Source organism: Notolepis coatsorum (genome assembly GCF_963971535.1).
Source record: "Notolepis coatsorum genome assembly, contig: SCAFFOLD_58, whole genome shotgun sequence".
NCBI classification, from domain to species: domain Eukaryota; kingdom Metazoa; phylum Chordata; class Actinopteri; order Aulopiformes; family Paralepididae; genus Notolepis; species Notolepis coatsorum.
In genome coordinates this window covers 833191-847731 of record NW_028173062.1, presented here as the reverse complement: position 1 = coordinate 847731, position 14541 = coordinate 833191, and the positions used below count along the sequence as shown (strand labels likewise).

Genomic DNA, 14541 nt, shown 5'->3' with positions numbered 1-14541 from the left:
CTTTACTTTACTCTGGGTTTAGAGCAAGGACGGACATCTTTACATATTATACTTAAAATATATACAAAATGCATGTAGTATTCCATGTTATGTTTCTTCCTAAATGACAACAACACTATATATTATTCCTCTTGACAGATGAGCGGTATGTCAAGTGCAGTTTGCACTTGCTTGAGTGTCATGTGTCAGGGCCCCAGAAGGTAATTTCTCCCTTTGTTGCCCTCATCTCTGCTTCCGAGATTTGAATTCCTCCCTTATTGTCCACACCTCTGCTTGCTGTTCTGGGGTTAGTGCGGCCCACTCGTCTGCAGGTAGGTATTGGTACTTCCTTTTCCCTGTTCTGTCCTTGGTTGTTTTCGGGGGGAACTCCTGGGAGGCCCCCCTTTTGTCAGATAGCATTTTAACTTGGTCATACAGCATACATTCGATACGTAACTGGTCCTGTGACCATGCTGCGCATCGGGCTGCCAGTGGGTTACCCCCTGGGACTCCTCTGAATAGCTTTTCAAGCAGTAAGCATGATCCTTGCATAGGTGTTCCATTCATGACTGATCCTGCTGCATCATTGAGAGACATGCTCCCGCCTTGCACCTGTGGGATTAGTTTCTCCACCATCTTATACCCTGGATCTTGACCGGGGGTCCTTACTTCTCTTTCCATCAGTTGGTCCATTGAGGCCCTTTCGGGGATCTCTAGTCCTTTGAGATGTCTCAACATGTGAGCTAGCGTCTCGTGTGCTTGTATCTCCTGAGCGAGCATCTGCTGCGCCAGCTTCTCATGAGCTAGCATCTGCTGCGCCAGTTTCTTCTGAGCTACCCGTGCCAACTTCTCCTGAGCTAGCATCTGCTGCGCCAGCTTCTCATGAGCTAGCATCTGCTGCGCCAGTTTCTTCTGAGCTACCCGTGCCAACTTCTCCTGAGCTAGCATCTGCCGCGCCAGCCTCTCCTGAGCTACCCGTGCCAGCTTCTCCTGGGCTAGCTCCTCCTGAGCTAGCGTTGGTCGTGCCAGCTCCTCCTGAGCTAGCTTCTCTTGTGCTAGCTCCTCCTGAGCTAGCTTTGGGAGTGCCAGCTCCTCCTGAGCTAGCATCTCCTGGGCTAGCTCCTCCTGAGCTAGCGTTGGTCGTGCCAGCTCCTCCTGAGCTAGCTTCTCTCGTGCTAGCTCCTCCTGAGCTAGCTTCTCTTGTGCTAGCTCCTCCTGAGCTAGCTTTGGGCGTGCCAGCTCCTCCCGAGCTAGCATCTCCTGGGCTAGCTCCTCCTGAGCTAGCGTTGGTCGTGCCAGCTCCTCCTGAGCTAGCTTCTCTCGTGCTAGCTCCTCCTGAGCTAGCTTCTCTTGTGCTAGCTCCTCCTGAGCTAGCTTTGGGCGTGCCAGCTCCTCCCGAGCTAGCATCTCCTGGGCTAGCTCCTCCTGAGCTAGCTCTGGCTTGTTAGCCGATGGTGAGCTAGTTAGCTTGCAGTCCTGTGAACGGCCGTTTTGGCTTCTCCTCACATACAGTCTCCCCTCCTCACATACAGTATCTTTGGGCTAGGGGAGCCAACCAGTTCGCCTTTCTGTGAACGGTCGTTTTGACTTCACTTCACATCCAGTCTCCCCTCCTTACAAACAGTGTCTTTGGGCTAGGGAGCCATCGCCTTTCTGTGAACGGTCGTTTTGACTTCGCTTCACATCCAGTCTCCCCTCCTTACAAACAGTGTCTTTGGGCTAGGGAGCCATCGCCTTTCTGTGAACGGTCGTTTTGACTTCGCTTCACATCCAGTCTCCCCTCCTCACAAACAGTATCTTTGGGCTAGGAGCCATCCAGTTCGCCTTTCTGTGAACGGTCGTTTTGACTTCGCTTCACATCCAGTCTCCCCTCCTTACAAACAGTGTCTTTGGGCTAGGGAGCCATCGCCTTTCTGTGAACGGTCGTTTTGACTTCGCTTCACATCCAGTCTCCCCTCCTTACAAACAGTGTCTTTGGGCTAGGGAGCCATCGCCTTTCTGTGAACGGTCGTTTTGACTTCGCTTCACATCCAGTCTCCCCTCCTTACAAACAGTGTCTTTGGGCTAGGGAGCCATCGCCTTTCTGTGAACGGTCGTTTTGACTTCGCTTCACATCCAGTCTCCCCTCCTTACAAACAGTGTCTTTGGGCTAAGGAGCCATCGCCTCTCTGTGAACGGTCGTTTTGACTTCGCTTCACATCCAGTCTCCCCTCCTCACAAACAGTATCTTTGGGCTAGGAGCCATCCAGTTCGCCTTTCTGTGAACGGTCGTTTTGACTTCGCTTCACATCCAGTCTCCCCTCCTTACAAACAGTGTCTTTGGGCTAGGGAGCCATCGCCTTTCTGTGAACGGCCGTTTTGACTTCGCTTCACATCCAGTCTCCCCTCCTTACAAACAGTGTCTTTGGGCTAGGGAGCCATCGCCTTTCTGTGAACGGTCGTTTTGACTTCGCTTCACATCCAGTCTCCCCTCCTTACAAACAGTGTCTTTGGGCTAGGGAGCCATCGCCTTTCTGTGAACGGTCGTTTTGACTTCGCTTCACATCCAGTCTCCCCTCCTTACAAACAGTGTCTTTGGGCTAGGGAGCCATCGCCTTTCTGTGAACGGTCGTTTTGACTTCGCTTCACATCCAGTCTCCCCTCCTTACAAACAGTGTCTTTGGGCTAGGGAGCCATCGCCTTTCTGTGAACGGTCGTTTTGACTTCGCTTCACATCCAGTCTCCCCTCCTTACAAACAGTGTCTTTGGGCTAGGGAGCCATCGCCTTTCTGTGAACGGTCGTTTTGACTTCGCTTCACATCCAGTCTCCCCTCCTTACAAACAGTGTCTTTGGGCTAGGGAGCCATCGCCTTTTTGTGAACGGTTGTTTTGACTTCGCTTCACATCCAGTCTCCCCTCCTTACAAACAGTGTCTTTGGGCTAGGGAGCCATCGCCTTTCTGTGAACGGTCGTTTTGACTTCGCTTCACATCCAGTCTCCCCTCCTCACAAACAGTATCTTTGGGCTAGGAGCCATCCAGTTCGCCTTTCTGGTGAGCAAAGCATGAAAGTGATTTTTGCATTGTAACCTCACCCAGAGCTCTATAAACATTATATTACCCTCTAGTTGTGAGTAAACGTTGCTTTAATCACAAAGATAGAGCTTTCTATTCATTTGTGATATCCCCAAGTAGAGCCTTCCACTCGAGTCGCCAGTAGAGCTTTCTACTTTAATTTTAGCCAAATCTGTAATTAAATTTTACTCCAGAGGCTTTTGACAGTAGTCCTGTCTTCTTCGGCCGTTTAGCACCTATTTTGGTTAGTATAAATGCCCACCCAGGGACGCCATGTTAAATGCCCACGCTAGGTCTTAGGTCAGATCGATAACTTCATAACTCATTGGTCTGCTCATCTTGACATCAAACAGCGTCCTGCGAGGTGGTTGACATGCAGAACCGAATGAGTCTACAAAATGTTGTTGTTACCACTGACCGACAAGAGATAGCGAATGCACCGTTCCGACCCCCGTCAGTCATCGACCTTAGGTCGAGTGATTGAAGTTGCGGAATCTTTTATTTTATTTGCACTGGGAAGGACTCTCCTTATTCAGATGAGGTCCATTTCCCTTATTCGTTACACGTATTATCACTATATGGCTTAACTTGATAATCCCATTATAGCTAGGGATAAAGCCACTTACACATATTATCACTGTATGGCTTTACTTGATAATCACATGATACAGTACACGTATTATCACTATATGGCTTTACCTGATAATCCCGTTATACAGTACACGTATTATCACTATATGGCTTTACTTGATAATCCCATTATAGCTAGGGATAAAGCCACTTACACATATTATCACTGTATGGCTTTACTTGATAATCCCATGATACAGTACACGTATTATCACTATATGGCTTTACTTGATAATCCCGTTATACAGTACACGTATTATCACTATATGGCATTACTTGATATATATTTCTCTCTTTAGGCCTGAGCTAGGGATAAAGCCACTTATTCTATTTTGCCTTAATGCATAATCATATGTCTCCTGCTACTCCGTCTGGCTAAAGCCTTACTCAGGAGGTTTTTTACATCATAAATCAGGCACATTACTGGACCGCGGGGTTGACATATTTCTCCTTTTACTCCGTCTTCATTAATCAAAACGTAAAGGGTGAAGTTACAAGGCAAAACACATTTCATGCTTACCCGGTCGTCTGGTCAGAAGAAAGGATACAAAGGATTTTTATAAAGAGGTATTTTTAATTAGAAAAAGCTAGTTACAAGAAGAGACTGAAGTGGAAAATTTCCAATTCAGTTTAAAATAAGCAGAAAACAGAACATCTCATCTCTGCACGGCTTGTGCCCCGTGTCAAGCAGCAGCATCTTCCTCTCTCCCCAAAAAGTCTAGCCCTTGAATGAGCAACCGTCTCTTTTTATCGACATTGTACCATATTTCCGATTGGTCTAAACACAGTGATGTCACAGGGTTGTCATGTTTGTTTAGCAAACCAAAATACAATACATAATTCGTATTAACTCCTCCTTCTTTGTACTAACGTTACTGCTAGTTACCTAGTGGTTTTAAGTAACAGAAAGTCCCTTATTCCTTCAAAACAGACAACGGCTTTGTCTGTGGTGACCACGTGACATGGTACCATGCACGAGGCCGCCCTCCATAGGATTTCTTAAAGGTTCCCTCCAGACAAACAGTTTTACACATCATTCTTTTAGTATAATTCTCTACTGACAGTCAATTATAAGCATGCCATTTATGAAAACTTTTACTGTACACATTAAACATTTAATTGTTATATAGTTTTTTCTTTTAAGATTTCCTCAATAGTTTCCGGACTCCTGGCTTTCAACCCTCAACCTTTAATTCCCTTCCCTTCTGAAAGGGTTAACATTTTACTGCTCTCTCTCCTCTTCTGAGGCCCACATTCCGCAGGTTGACTCCCTTTTCACAGTTTTTCACAGACAACAGGCCCCTTCTATGGAGACATTAAAGGCTCAGTTCCATTTTTTATAAGTAGAGCCATCATAGAGCTATCTTTCCAGAGTTCAGTTTAAAGATTTATACTGGTCATATAGGAACGACTCAGGATGTCATTGTCCAAAAGTGTCACTTGTTCTGTGGCACTTCACACCCACTCTGCCATCCTGTGAGATCATTGTCCATCATCAATTGAATAATTGAATAATGAAGCATATGATTACATGTGAAAAATAGGTATATACGGCTATATTGGAACGACTCAGGATGTCATTGTCAAAAAGTGTCACTTGTTCTGTGGCACTTCACACCCACTCTGTCATCCTGGGCGGTCATTTTCCATTGTCTTAATAGCGTCTGTACTGGGGGACGAGATGGCGATTGTGGGGTCACGTGGCTGTGACTCTCCACAAGTGCCTTCTGTGAGTTCGGACTCTCCTTCCCTGTGAGGGAGCCTCCTCAGAGTTTCAGAGCCTCCTCCTCAGATTGTCAAGGTGAGTAGAACTTCAAAAAGGAGTTCTGCTCTATTGTGTGTGTATTCGATTCAATTCGATTATTGAGTGTGTATTGGTTCAGTGCCTCCTCCTCGGAGAGCCCTAACCCAAGTGTTACATAGCTCAATGTTGCAATATATTCTTTTCAATCTATACAGCTCGCGTGGGAAGTCTCTCTGGGGATTTCCGTCTCCTCCCTGTGGCGAGGGTGGTGGGATGTAAAAATGTAAAGAAAATGTACCCTCAGCTGCGTCACGTGGGATTCATGTCAGTCTGTGTTTCTTTCTCTTTTTTAAATAAAAAGAGGAAGGAACATGAAGCACGACGGCTCCGTGTCGTTCTCCCAGGCGACTTGTGTGCTTCCCGAGCTGCCGGACCAGGTCTGAAGTAATGTTTCGTCGACCCGTAGGCCTGGAATAACCCTTTTTTGAAAACTGAAACACTTGTACTACGGTATAGCCAGTGTATACCCGCAGGTGTGTTTTGGGGTTTTTTCTTGAGGGGTTATAGGAACAACCATCGTCTGTGTACCGAGAGGGTGGTTGATTCCCTGGTGTGTTGGAGCAGAGTCAACTCCCGGGTTACCCGGTTGAGTGTGCCCCTGCACGTTCATGACGTCTGCCAATCGTGTCAGCCTTCTCTGCCTCGACCCCTCTGGGTGGTTTTTTTTTAATGGAGGCTTTGTCATGGTGCTCAACAACGCCAGCATACGCCCTTTCCGCCGGGGGGGCTGTTTTCAGTTGACTCCTTTGGCGCCTGTCTCGTCCGCAGTGCTCCAGGCTCAGGTTACAGCCTGCTGCCTGGTTTCCCCGGTGCGCTGCCTGCTTCCGTTGGTTAACCTTTTTGTGTGCTTACGGCCATGCTGACTGCCTGTTCTGCAGTGTCAGTGTGTCAGGCGGTGTGCTATTGGGGGGAAAGGGCCCGCTCTTGGAGGGGCCTTATCCGAATACGCTGGCGATGTGGGAGGCGGTGTCACTAGTGACCGCCTGGTGGGGTCTTGATGCCTGGCGTCATTGACCTCTCCGGGCCCCCTTTTTTCCAGGGGATCCAGTCCCTTCAGTGGGTCTGGGTCTTCCTTCGCGCTCCGCTGCTACAGCCTTGCCACAGGGTTGGGTTTGCTCTTGACCCCGTGATTTTGGGGGCAGTAACGAGGTTTGTTCCTTCTGTTCGTTCCCTGTTGGCATGCGGGTTGTGCGTGTGCGTAGTCGTGGGGTCAAGCCACGGTCTGCTCACCCTGTGCGTTGAGTTGCTTGAGTTCCTCTTCGCACGGTCGGATCCGTCTCCCTCCCGTAAGCCTCCAATAGGGGGGGTATCCACTATTAGGGAGGGTCGGGGGGCTCGGTCCTCCCCGGTCTGATGGTTGTGGGGGGCCTCAGTGGGGTACATTTGTCGAGCTATGGCTCCCGCTCAGCTCCTGTTATGCAACTGATGCTGAGCGAAAGCCATAATGAAATAGAACGTAAGGTTATGTATATAACCAAGTTCTATGAATTATGGTGACGCTCAGCATCAGGACGCCGCTGCGGCCCTTGATCTTTCATTGTGGTGAAATTTGTTGGGAAGGAGATGAGTGTGTGGCCCCACCCCTGCTTATGTAGGCAGCAGATGGGGGTGTGGTCAGACGGATGTTGGTATGTAAAGGTACATTTTGAAATGTATTCAGTGCATATCCACTGAAGCGAGATATTATGCAACTGATGCTGAGCGTCACCATAATTCATAGAACTTGGTTATATACATAACCTTACGTTAAGTCTTTAGTGATGGTGGTACTGGTTTTACAGGAATGGAAACAACGGCTCTGACAAGGTAACTTCTCTTGACACAGACCATAATAGTCTGTGTGATGTATACTATTTTGGTGCTCTGTTCAAAACAACGTGTCTGATAGGAAGTCAGATATACTCTGAGCCTCTCGCTTGTTCGTCTTGTGCGGTGACATTTTATTGGATAAGGACGTGTCTCTGTGGTGGCAGCTAGAGGGGGGGGGGGGGGCTCTGTGGTGGCAGCTAGAGGGGGGGGGGCTCTGTGGTGGCAGCTAGAGGGGGGGGGGCTCTGTGGTGGCAGCTAGAGGGGGGGCTCTGTGGTGGCAGCTAGAGGGGGGGCTCTGTGGTGGCAGCTAGAGGGGGGGGGGCTCTGTGGTGGCAGCTAGAGGGGGGGCTCTGTGGTGGCAGCTAGAGGGGGGGGGGCTCTGTGGTGGCAGCTAGAGGGGGGGCTCTGTGGTGGCAGCTAGAGGGGGGGGGGCTCTGTGGTGGCAGCTAGAGGGGGGGGGGGGGGGGGGCTCTGTGGTGGCAGCTAGAGGGGGCGGGGGCTCTGTGGTGGCAGCTAGAGGGGGGGGGGGGGCTCTGTGGTGGCAGCTAGAGGGGGGGGGGCTCTGTGGTGGCAGCTAGAGGGGGGGGGGCTCTGTGGTGGCAGCTAGAGGGGGGGGGGGGCTCTGTGGTGGCAGCTAGAGGGGGGGGGGGCTGTGGTGGCAGCTAGAGGGGGGGGCTCTGTGGTGGCAGCTAGAGGGGGGGCTCTGTGGTGGCAGCTAGAGGGGGGGGGCTCTGTGGTGGCAGCTAGAGGGGGGGGGCTCTGTGGTGGCAGCTAGAGGGGGGGCTCTGTGGTGGCAGCTAGAGGGGGGGCTCTGTGGTGGCAGCTAGAGGGGGGGCTCTGTGGTGGCAGCTAGAGGGGGGGGGCTCTGTGGTGGCAGCTAGAGGGGGGGGCTCTGTGGTGGCAGCTAGAGGGGGGGGGGGGCTCTGTGGTGGCAGCTAGAGGGGGGGGGCTCTGTGGTGGCAGCTAGAGGGGGGGGGGGGCTCTGTGGTGGCAGCTAGAGGGGGGGGGCTCTGTGGTGGCAGCTAGAGGGGGGGGCTCTGTGGTGGCAGCTAGAGGGGGGGCTCTGTGGTGGCAGCTAGAGGGGGGGGGCTCTGTGGTGGCAGCTAGAGGGGGGGGGCTCTGTGGTGGCAGCTAGAGGGGGGGGGGGGCTCTGTGGTGGCAGCTAGAGGGGGGGGGGCTCTGTGGTGGCAGCTAGAGGGGGGGGCTGTGGTGGCAGCTAGAGGGGGGGGCTCTGTGGTGGCAGCTAGAGGGGGGGGCTCTGTGGTGGCAGCTAGAGGGGGGGGCCTGTGGTGGCAGCTAGAGGGGGGGCTCTGTGGTGGCAGCTAGAGGGGGGGGGCTCTGTGGTGGCAGCTAGAGGGGGGGGCTCTGTGGTGGCAGCTAGAGGGGGGGGCCTGTGGTGGCAGCTAGAGGGGGGGGGCTCTGTGGTGGCAGCTAGAGGGGGGGGGCTCTGTGGTGGCAGCTAGAGGGGGGGGGGGCTCTGTGGTGGCAGCTAGAGGGGGGGGGCTCTGTGGTGGCAGCTAGAGGGGGGGGGCTGTGGTGGCAGCTAGAGGGGGGGGGGGGCTGTGGTGGCAGCTAGAGGGGGGGGGGGGGCTCTGTGGTGGCAGCTAGAGGGGGGGGGGCTCTGTGGTGGCAGCTAGAGGGGGGGGGGGGCCTGTGGTGGCAGCTAGAGGGGGGGGGGCTCTGTTGTGGCAGCTAGAGGGGGGGGGCTGTGGTGGCAGCTAGAGGGGGGGGGGGCTCTGTGGCTGGGGGGGAACAGAACAGAGACCTGTGAGCACCGGTAGCAAAACACAAAGCACGGCTTGAAAAACAGTACGTGAGGAATGTCTGCAAAATGGGCCAAGTCACGTCTTCATCCGAGACGGAGAGATGAAAAGAAGACGGGCTGCGGAGGAAATGGGGGCTGAGTGGGCGTCGCCCGTAGAACTGGCGGCCGCTGACAGGATGCCAGCCAGGCACGACGCCCCGCGCTCTGACTCACCGCGGCCGGCACCTCCGCCGGGGGGTGGGGGAGCACACAGCTGTTTCCAACGAGCCCCTCAGGCTGTTTTGAAGCCCCTCCTGCACACAGATGCCTTGATATCCTGACAAAAGGCGCCTGTCTGACATCACTTCCATAGTGAGATTCATGCTGGATATGTGTCGGTCGAGATGAACACACACAACAACACGAGGGCTCCTGAACCGGCCAGCCTGCGTGTCAGACGCCCGTAGTGTGAAGGCCCCTCTACCAGGGAGGAACCTGTAGTGTGAGGCCCCTCTACCAGGGAGGAACCTGTAGTGTGAGGCCCCTCTACCAGGGAGGAACCTGTAGTGTGAGGCCCCTCTACCAGGGAGGAACCTGTAGTGTGAGGCCCCTCTACCAGGGAGGAACCTGTAGTGTGAGGCCCCTCTACCAGGGAGGAACCTGTAGTGTGAGGGCCCTCTACCAGGGAGGAACCTGTAGTGTGAGGCCCCTCTACCAGGGAGGAACCTGTAGTGTGAAGGGCCCTCTACCAGGGAGGAACCTGTAGTGTGAGGCCCCTCTACCAGGGAGGAACCTGTAGTGTGAAGGGCCCTCTACCAGGGAGGAACCTGTAGTGTGAGGCCCCTCTACCAGGGAGGAACCTGTAGTGTGAAGGCCCCTCTACCAGGGAGGAACCTGTAGTGTGAGGCCCCTCTACCAGGGAGGAACCTGTAGTGTGAGGCCCCTCTACCAGGGAGGAACCTGTAGTGTGAAGGGCCCTCTACCAGGGAGGAACCTGTAGTGTGAGGCCCCTCTACCAGGGAGGAACCTGTAGTGTGAGGCCCCTCTACCAGGGAGGAACCTGTAGTGTGAAGGGCCCTCTACCAGGGAGGAACCTGTAGTGCGAGGCCCCTCTACCAGGGAGGAACCTGTAGTGTGAAGGGCCCTCTACCAGGGAGGAACCTGTAGTGTGAGGCCCCTCTACCAGGGAGGAACCTGTAGTGTGAGGCCCCTCTACCAGGGAGGAACCTGTAGTGTGAGGCCCCTCTACCACGGAGGAACCTGTAGTGTGAGGCCCCTCTACCAGGGAGGAACCTGTAGTGTGAAGGGCCCTCTACCAGGGAGGAACCTGTAGTTTGAGGCCCCTCTACCAGGGAGGAACCTGTAGTGTGAGGCCCCTCTACCAGGGAGGAACCTGTAGTGTGAGGCCCCTCTACCAGGGAGGAACCTGTAGTGTGAGGCCCCTCTACCAGGGAGGAACCTGTAGTGTGAAGCCCCTCTACCACGGAGGAACCTGTAGTGTGAGGCCCCTCTACCAGGGAGGAACCTGTAGTGTGAGGCCCCTCTACCAGGGAGGAACCTGTAGTGTGAGGCCCCTCTACCAGGGAGGAACCTGTAGTGTGAGGCCCCTCTACCAGGGAGGAACCTGTAGTGTGAAGCCCCTCTACCAGGGAGGAACCTGTAGTGTGAGGCCCCTCTACCAGGGAGGAACCTGTAGTGTGAAGGGCCCTCTACCAGGGAGGAACCTGTAGTGTGAGGCCCCTCTACCAGGGAGGAACCTGTAGTGTGAGGGCCCCTCTACCAGGGAGGAACCTGTAGTGTGAGGCCCCTCTACCAGGGAGGAACCTGTAGTGTGAGGCCCCTCTACCAGGGAGGAACCTGTAGTGTGAAGCCCCTCTACCAGGGAGGAACCTGTAGTGTGAGGCCCCTCTACCAGGGAGGAACCTGTAGTGTGAAGCCCCTCTACCAGGGAGGAACCTGTAGTGTGAAGGGCCCCTCTACCAGGGAGGAACCTGTAGTGTGAGGCCCCTCTACCAGGGAGGAACCTGTAGTGTGAGGGCCCCTCTACCAGGGAGGAACCTGTAGTGTGAGGCCCCTCTACCAGGGAGGAACCTGTAGTGTGAGGCCCCTCTACCAGGGAGGAACCTGTAGTGTGAGGCCCCTCTACCAGGGAGGAACCTGTAGTGTGAGGCCCCTCTACCAGGGAGGAACCTGTAGTGTGAAGGCCCCTCTACCAGGGAGGAACCTGTAGTGTGAGGCCCCTCTACCAGGGAGGAACCTGTAGTGTGAGGCCCCTCTACCAGGGAGGAACCTGTAGTGTGAGGCCCCTCTACCACGGAGGAACCTGTAGTGTGAGGCCCCTCTACCAGGGAGGAACCTGTAGTGTGAGGCCCCTCTACCAGGGAGGAACCTGTAGTGTGAAGGCCCCTCTACCAGGGAGGAACCTGTAGTGTGAGGCCCCTCTACCAGGGAGGAACCTGTAGTGTGAAGGGCCCTCTACCAGGGAGGAACCTGTAGTGTGAGGCCCCTCTACCAGGGAGGAACCTGTAGTGTGAGGCCCCTCTACCAGGGAGGAACCTGTAGTGTGAGGCCCCTCTACCAGGGAGGAACCTGTAGTGTGAGGCCCCTCTACCAGGGAGGAACCTGTAGTGTGAGGCCCCTCTACCAGGGAGGAACCTGTAGTGTGAAGGGCCCTCTACCAGGGAGGAACCTGTAGTGTGAGGCCCCTCTACCAGGGAGGAACCTGTAGTGTGAGGCTCCTCTACCAGGGAGGAACCCGTAGTGTGAGGCCCCTCTACCAGGGAGGAACCTGTAGTGTGAGGCCCCTCTACCAGGGAGGAACCTGTAGTGTGAAGCCCCTCTACCAGGGAGGAACCTGTAGTGTGAGGGCCCTCTACCAGGGAGGAACCTGTAGTGTGAGGCCCCTCTACCAGGGAGGAACCTGTAGTGTGAGGCCCCTCTACCAGGGAGGAACCTGTAGTGTGAAGGGCCCTCTACCAGGGAGGAACCTGTAGTGTAAGGCCCCTCTACCAGGGAGGAACCTGTAGTGTGAGGCCCCTCTACCAGGGAGGAACCTGTAGTGTGAAGGCCCCTCTACCAGGGAGGAACCTGTAGTGTGAGGCCCCTCTACCAGGGAGGAACCTGTAGTGTGAGGCCCCTCTACCAGGGAGGAACCTGTAGTGTGAGGGCCCTCTACCAGGGAGGAACCTGTAGTGTGAAGGGCCCTCTACCAGGAAGGAACCTGTAGTGTGAGGCCCCTCTACCAGGGAGGAACCTGTAGTGTGAAGGGCCCTCTACCAGGGAGGAACCTGTAGTGTGAGGCCCCTCTACCAGGGAGGAACCTGTCGTGTGAAGGCCCCTCTACCAGGGAGGAACCTGTAGTGTGAGGCCCCTCTACCACGGAGGAACCTGTAGTGTGAAGGGCCCTCTACCAGGGAGGAACCTGTAGTGTGAGGCCCCTCTACCAGGGAGGAACCTGTAGTGTGAGGCCCCTCTACCAGGGAGGAACCTGTAGTGTGAGGCCCCTCTACCAGGGAGGAACCTGTAGTGTGAGGCCCCTCTACCAGGGAGGAACCTGTAGTGTGAGGCCCCTCTACCAGGGAAGAACCTGTAGTGTGAGGCCCCTCTACCAGGGAGGAACCTGTAGTGTGAGGCCCTCTACCACGGAGGAACCTGTAGTGTGAGGCCCCTCTACCAGGGAGGAACCTGTAGTGTGAGGCCCCTCTACCAGGGAGGAACCTGTAGTGTGAGGCCCCTCTACCAGGGAGGAACCTGTAGTGTGAGACCCCTCTACCAGGGAGGAACCTGTAGTGTGAGGCCCCTCTACCAGGGAGGAACCTGTAGTGTGAGGCCCTCTACCAGGGAGGAACCTGTAGTGTGAGGCCCCTCTACCACGGAGGAACCTGTAGTGTGAGGCCCTCTACCAGGGAGGAACCTGTAGTGTGAAGGGCCCTCTACCAGGGAGGAACCTGTAGTGTGAAGGGCCCTCTACCAGGGAGGAACCTGTAGTGTGAGGCCCCTCTACCAGGGAGGAACCTGTAGTGTGAGGCCCCTCTACCAGGGAGGAACCTGTAGTGTGAGGCCCCTCTACCAGGGAGGAACCTGTAAATCAAATCAAATCAAATCAAATCAAATTTATTTATAGGGCCCGACAACACACGTTAATGTCCCCATGGGCCGTACAGATCTTCTTTAAACAAGTCAAGAAGACAACATAACAATAAGTCAAGAACAGAACAAGAACACCATAGGGTCCAAAAATTTTTTAGATGAATGCAAATAAATGAAAGAATGCAAGCACTCCCAGACATACCCCACGCGAAGGTAAGGAAAAACTCACTAAAACCTAACAATAGGGAAAAAAAGCTCCACAGGCAATGTGGAGGAGAGAAACCTTAGAAGGGCCGTTCAAGGGGGGATCTCCCTTCTTAGATGTCGGTGATAGTAGTGTTGCAGACGGACAGTTGGTAAGCATGCACTCATGTGTGTGGTGAGACACAGATGAGTGCATGCAATAGCAACTGTACATTTTGAAAAATTAAAGATAGAGTTGATAGCGGATGAGTTGATAGCGGATCTATTTGAGGCACAGGGGCGGCGCAAGAGGGTCACGTCCTCCCCGTCTTAGTCACGGGACATTCAACACTCCGGTCGTTGCTCAGGGACAGCCGGAGACAGGGGGAAGGGGGGTGGCGCAGAGAGGGTCGCGAACTCCCCGACATCATCGCGGGACATCCGGCACTCCGGTCACCACTACGAGACCTCCGAAGACAGGGGGGCACGCAGAGGGGGTCGCAATCTCCCGGCCTTCGTCACGGGACGTCCAACACTCCGGTCAACACTCCAGGACAGCAAGTCATAGGAAGACAGGGAGACGGGACAGGCGTTAGACAGCTCATGAGATTGTAGTAGGCGGACATAGCAATAGATACAAGTGGTAGGCATATATGTGAATGGAGTAGATATATGAAGTAAGTGTATTATGTGAATAGAATAGAAGTACTTAACCCAGCAATGAAACCGCGTTGACTGTTAATCTGTTAACAGTCTGTTAATCAGTTGACAGGACCACGGACAGACGGCGGTGAATAACTGATCCAATGCCTCGGAGGTGCATGTAGAGCAGTCACTACAAGCTTGGCCAAGACCCCGAGGCATCCATCACCTTGGTCAGCGCCAGGAGACGGGTACTCAGAGAGAAGGGGAGGGAGGGGGGGGGGGGAAGAGTTAGAGAGTTCCCATGTTTGTGGTGCTGCAAAGGAGCAGACATGTAGTACCCTGTAGTGCCATGTAGTACCCCGTAGTGCCATGTAGTACCCTATAGTACCCCATAGTGCCATGTAGTACCCCGTAGTATCCTGTAGTACCCTGTAGTACCCTGTGGTGCCATGTAGAGCTATGTAAGCCATGTAGTACCCTGTAATGCCATGCAGTACCAAGTAGTACTCTGTGGTACCATGTAGTACCCTGTACCCTAACTAAACTACCCTATAGTAAACTACCCAGTGGTACCATGTAGTACCCTGTACCATAACTAAACTACAC

General features: G+C 54.0%; 1 protein-coding gene across 1 annotated transcript in view; it reads left to right on the top strand.

The window, feature by feature from the left end:
• Nucleotides 1-9167: 9167 nt before the first annotated feature.
• The window catches only part of LOC311247909 (T-cell leukemia homeobox protein 3-like), a gene marked incomplete at both ends in the record, with an annotated part of 98635 nt that continues 93261 nt past the window's right edge, over nucleotides 9168-14541 (top strand). The window contains 1 exon segment of the mRNA XM_084338892.1: nucleotides 9168-9276. Within this exon segment, the coding sequence (XP_084195018.1) occupies nucleotides 9168-9276 (109 nt within the window).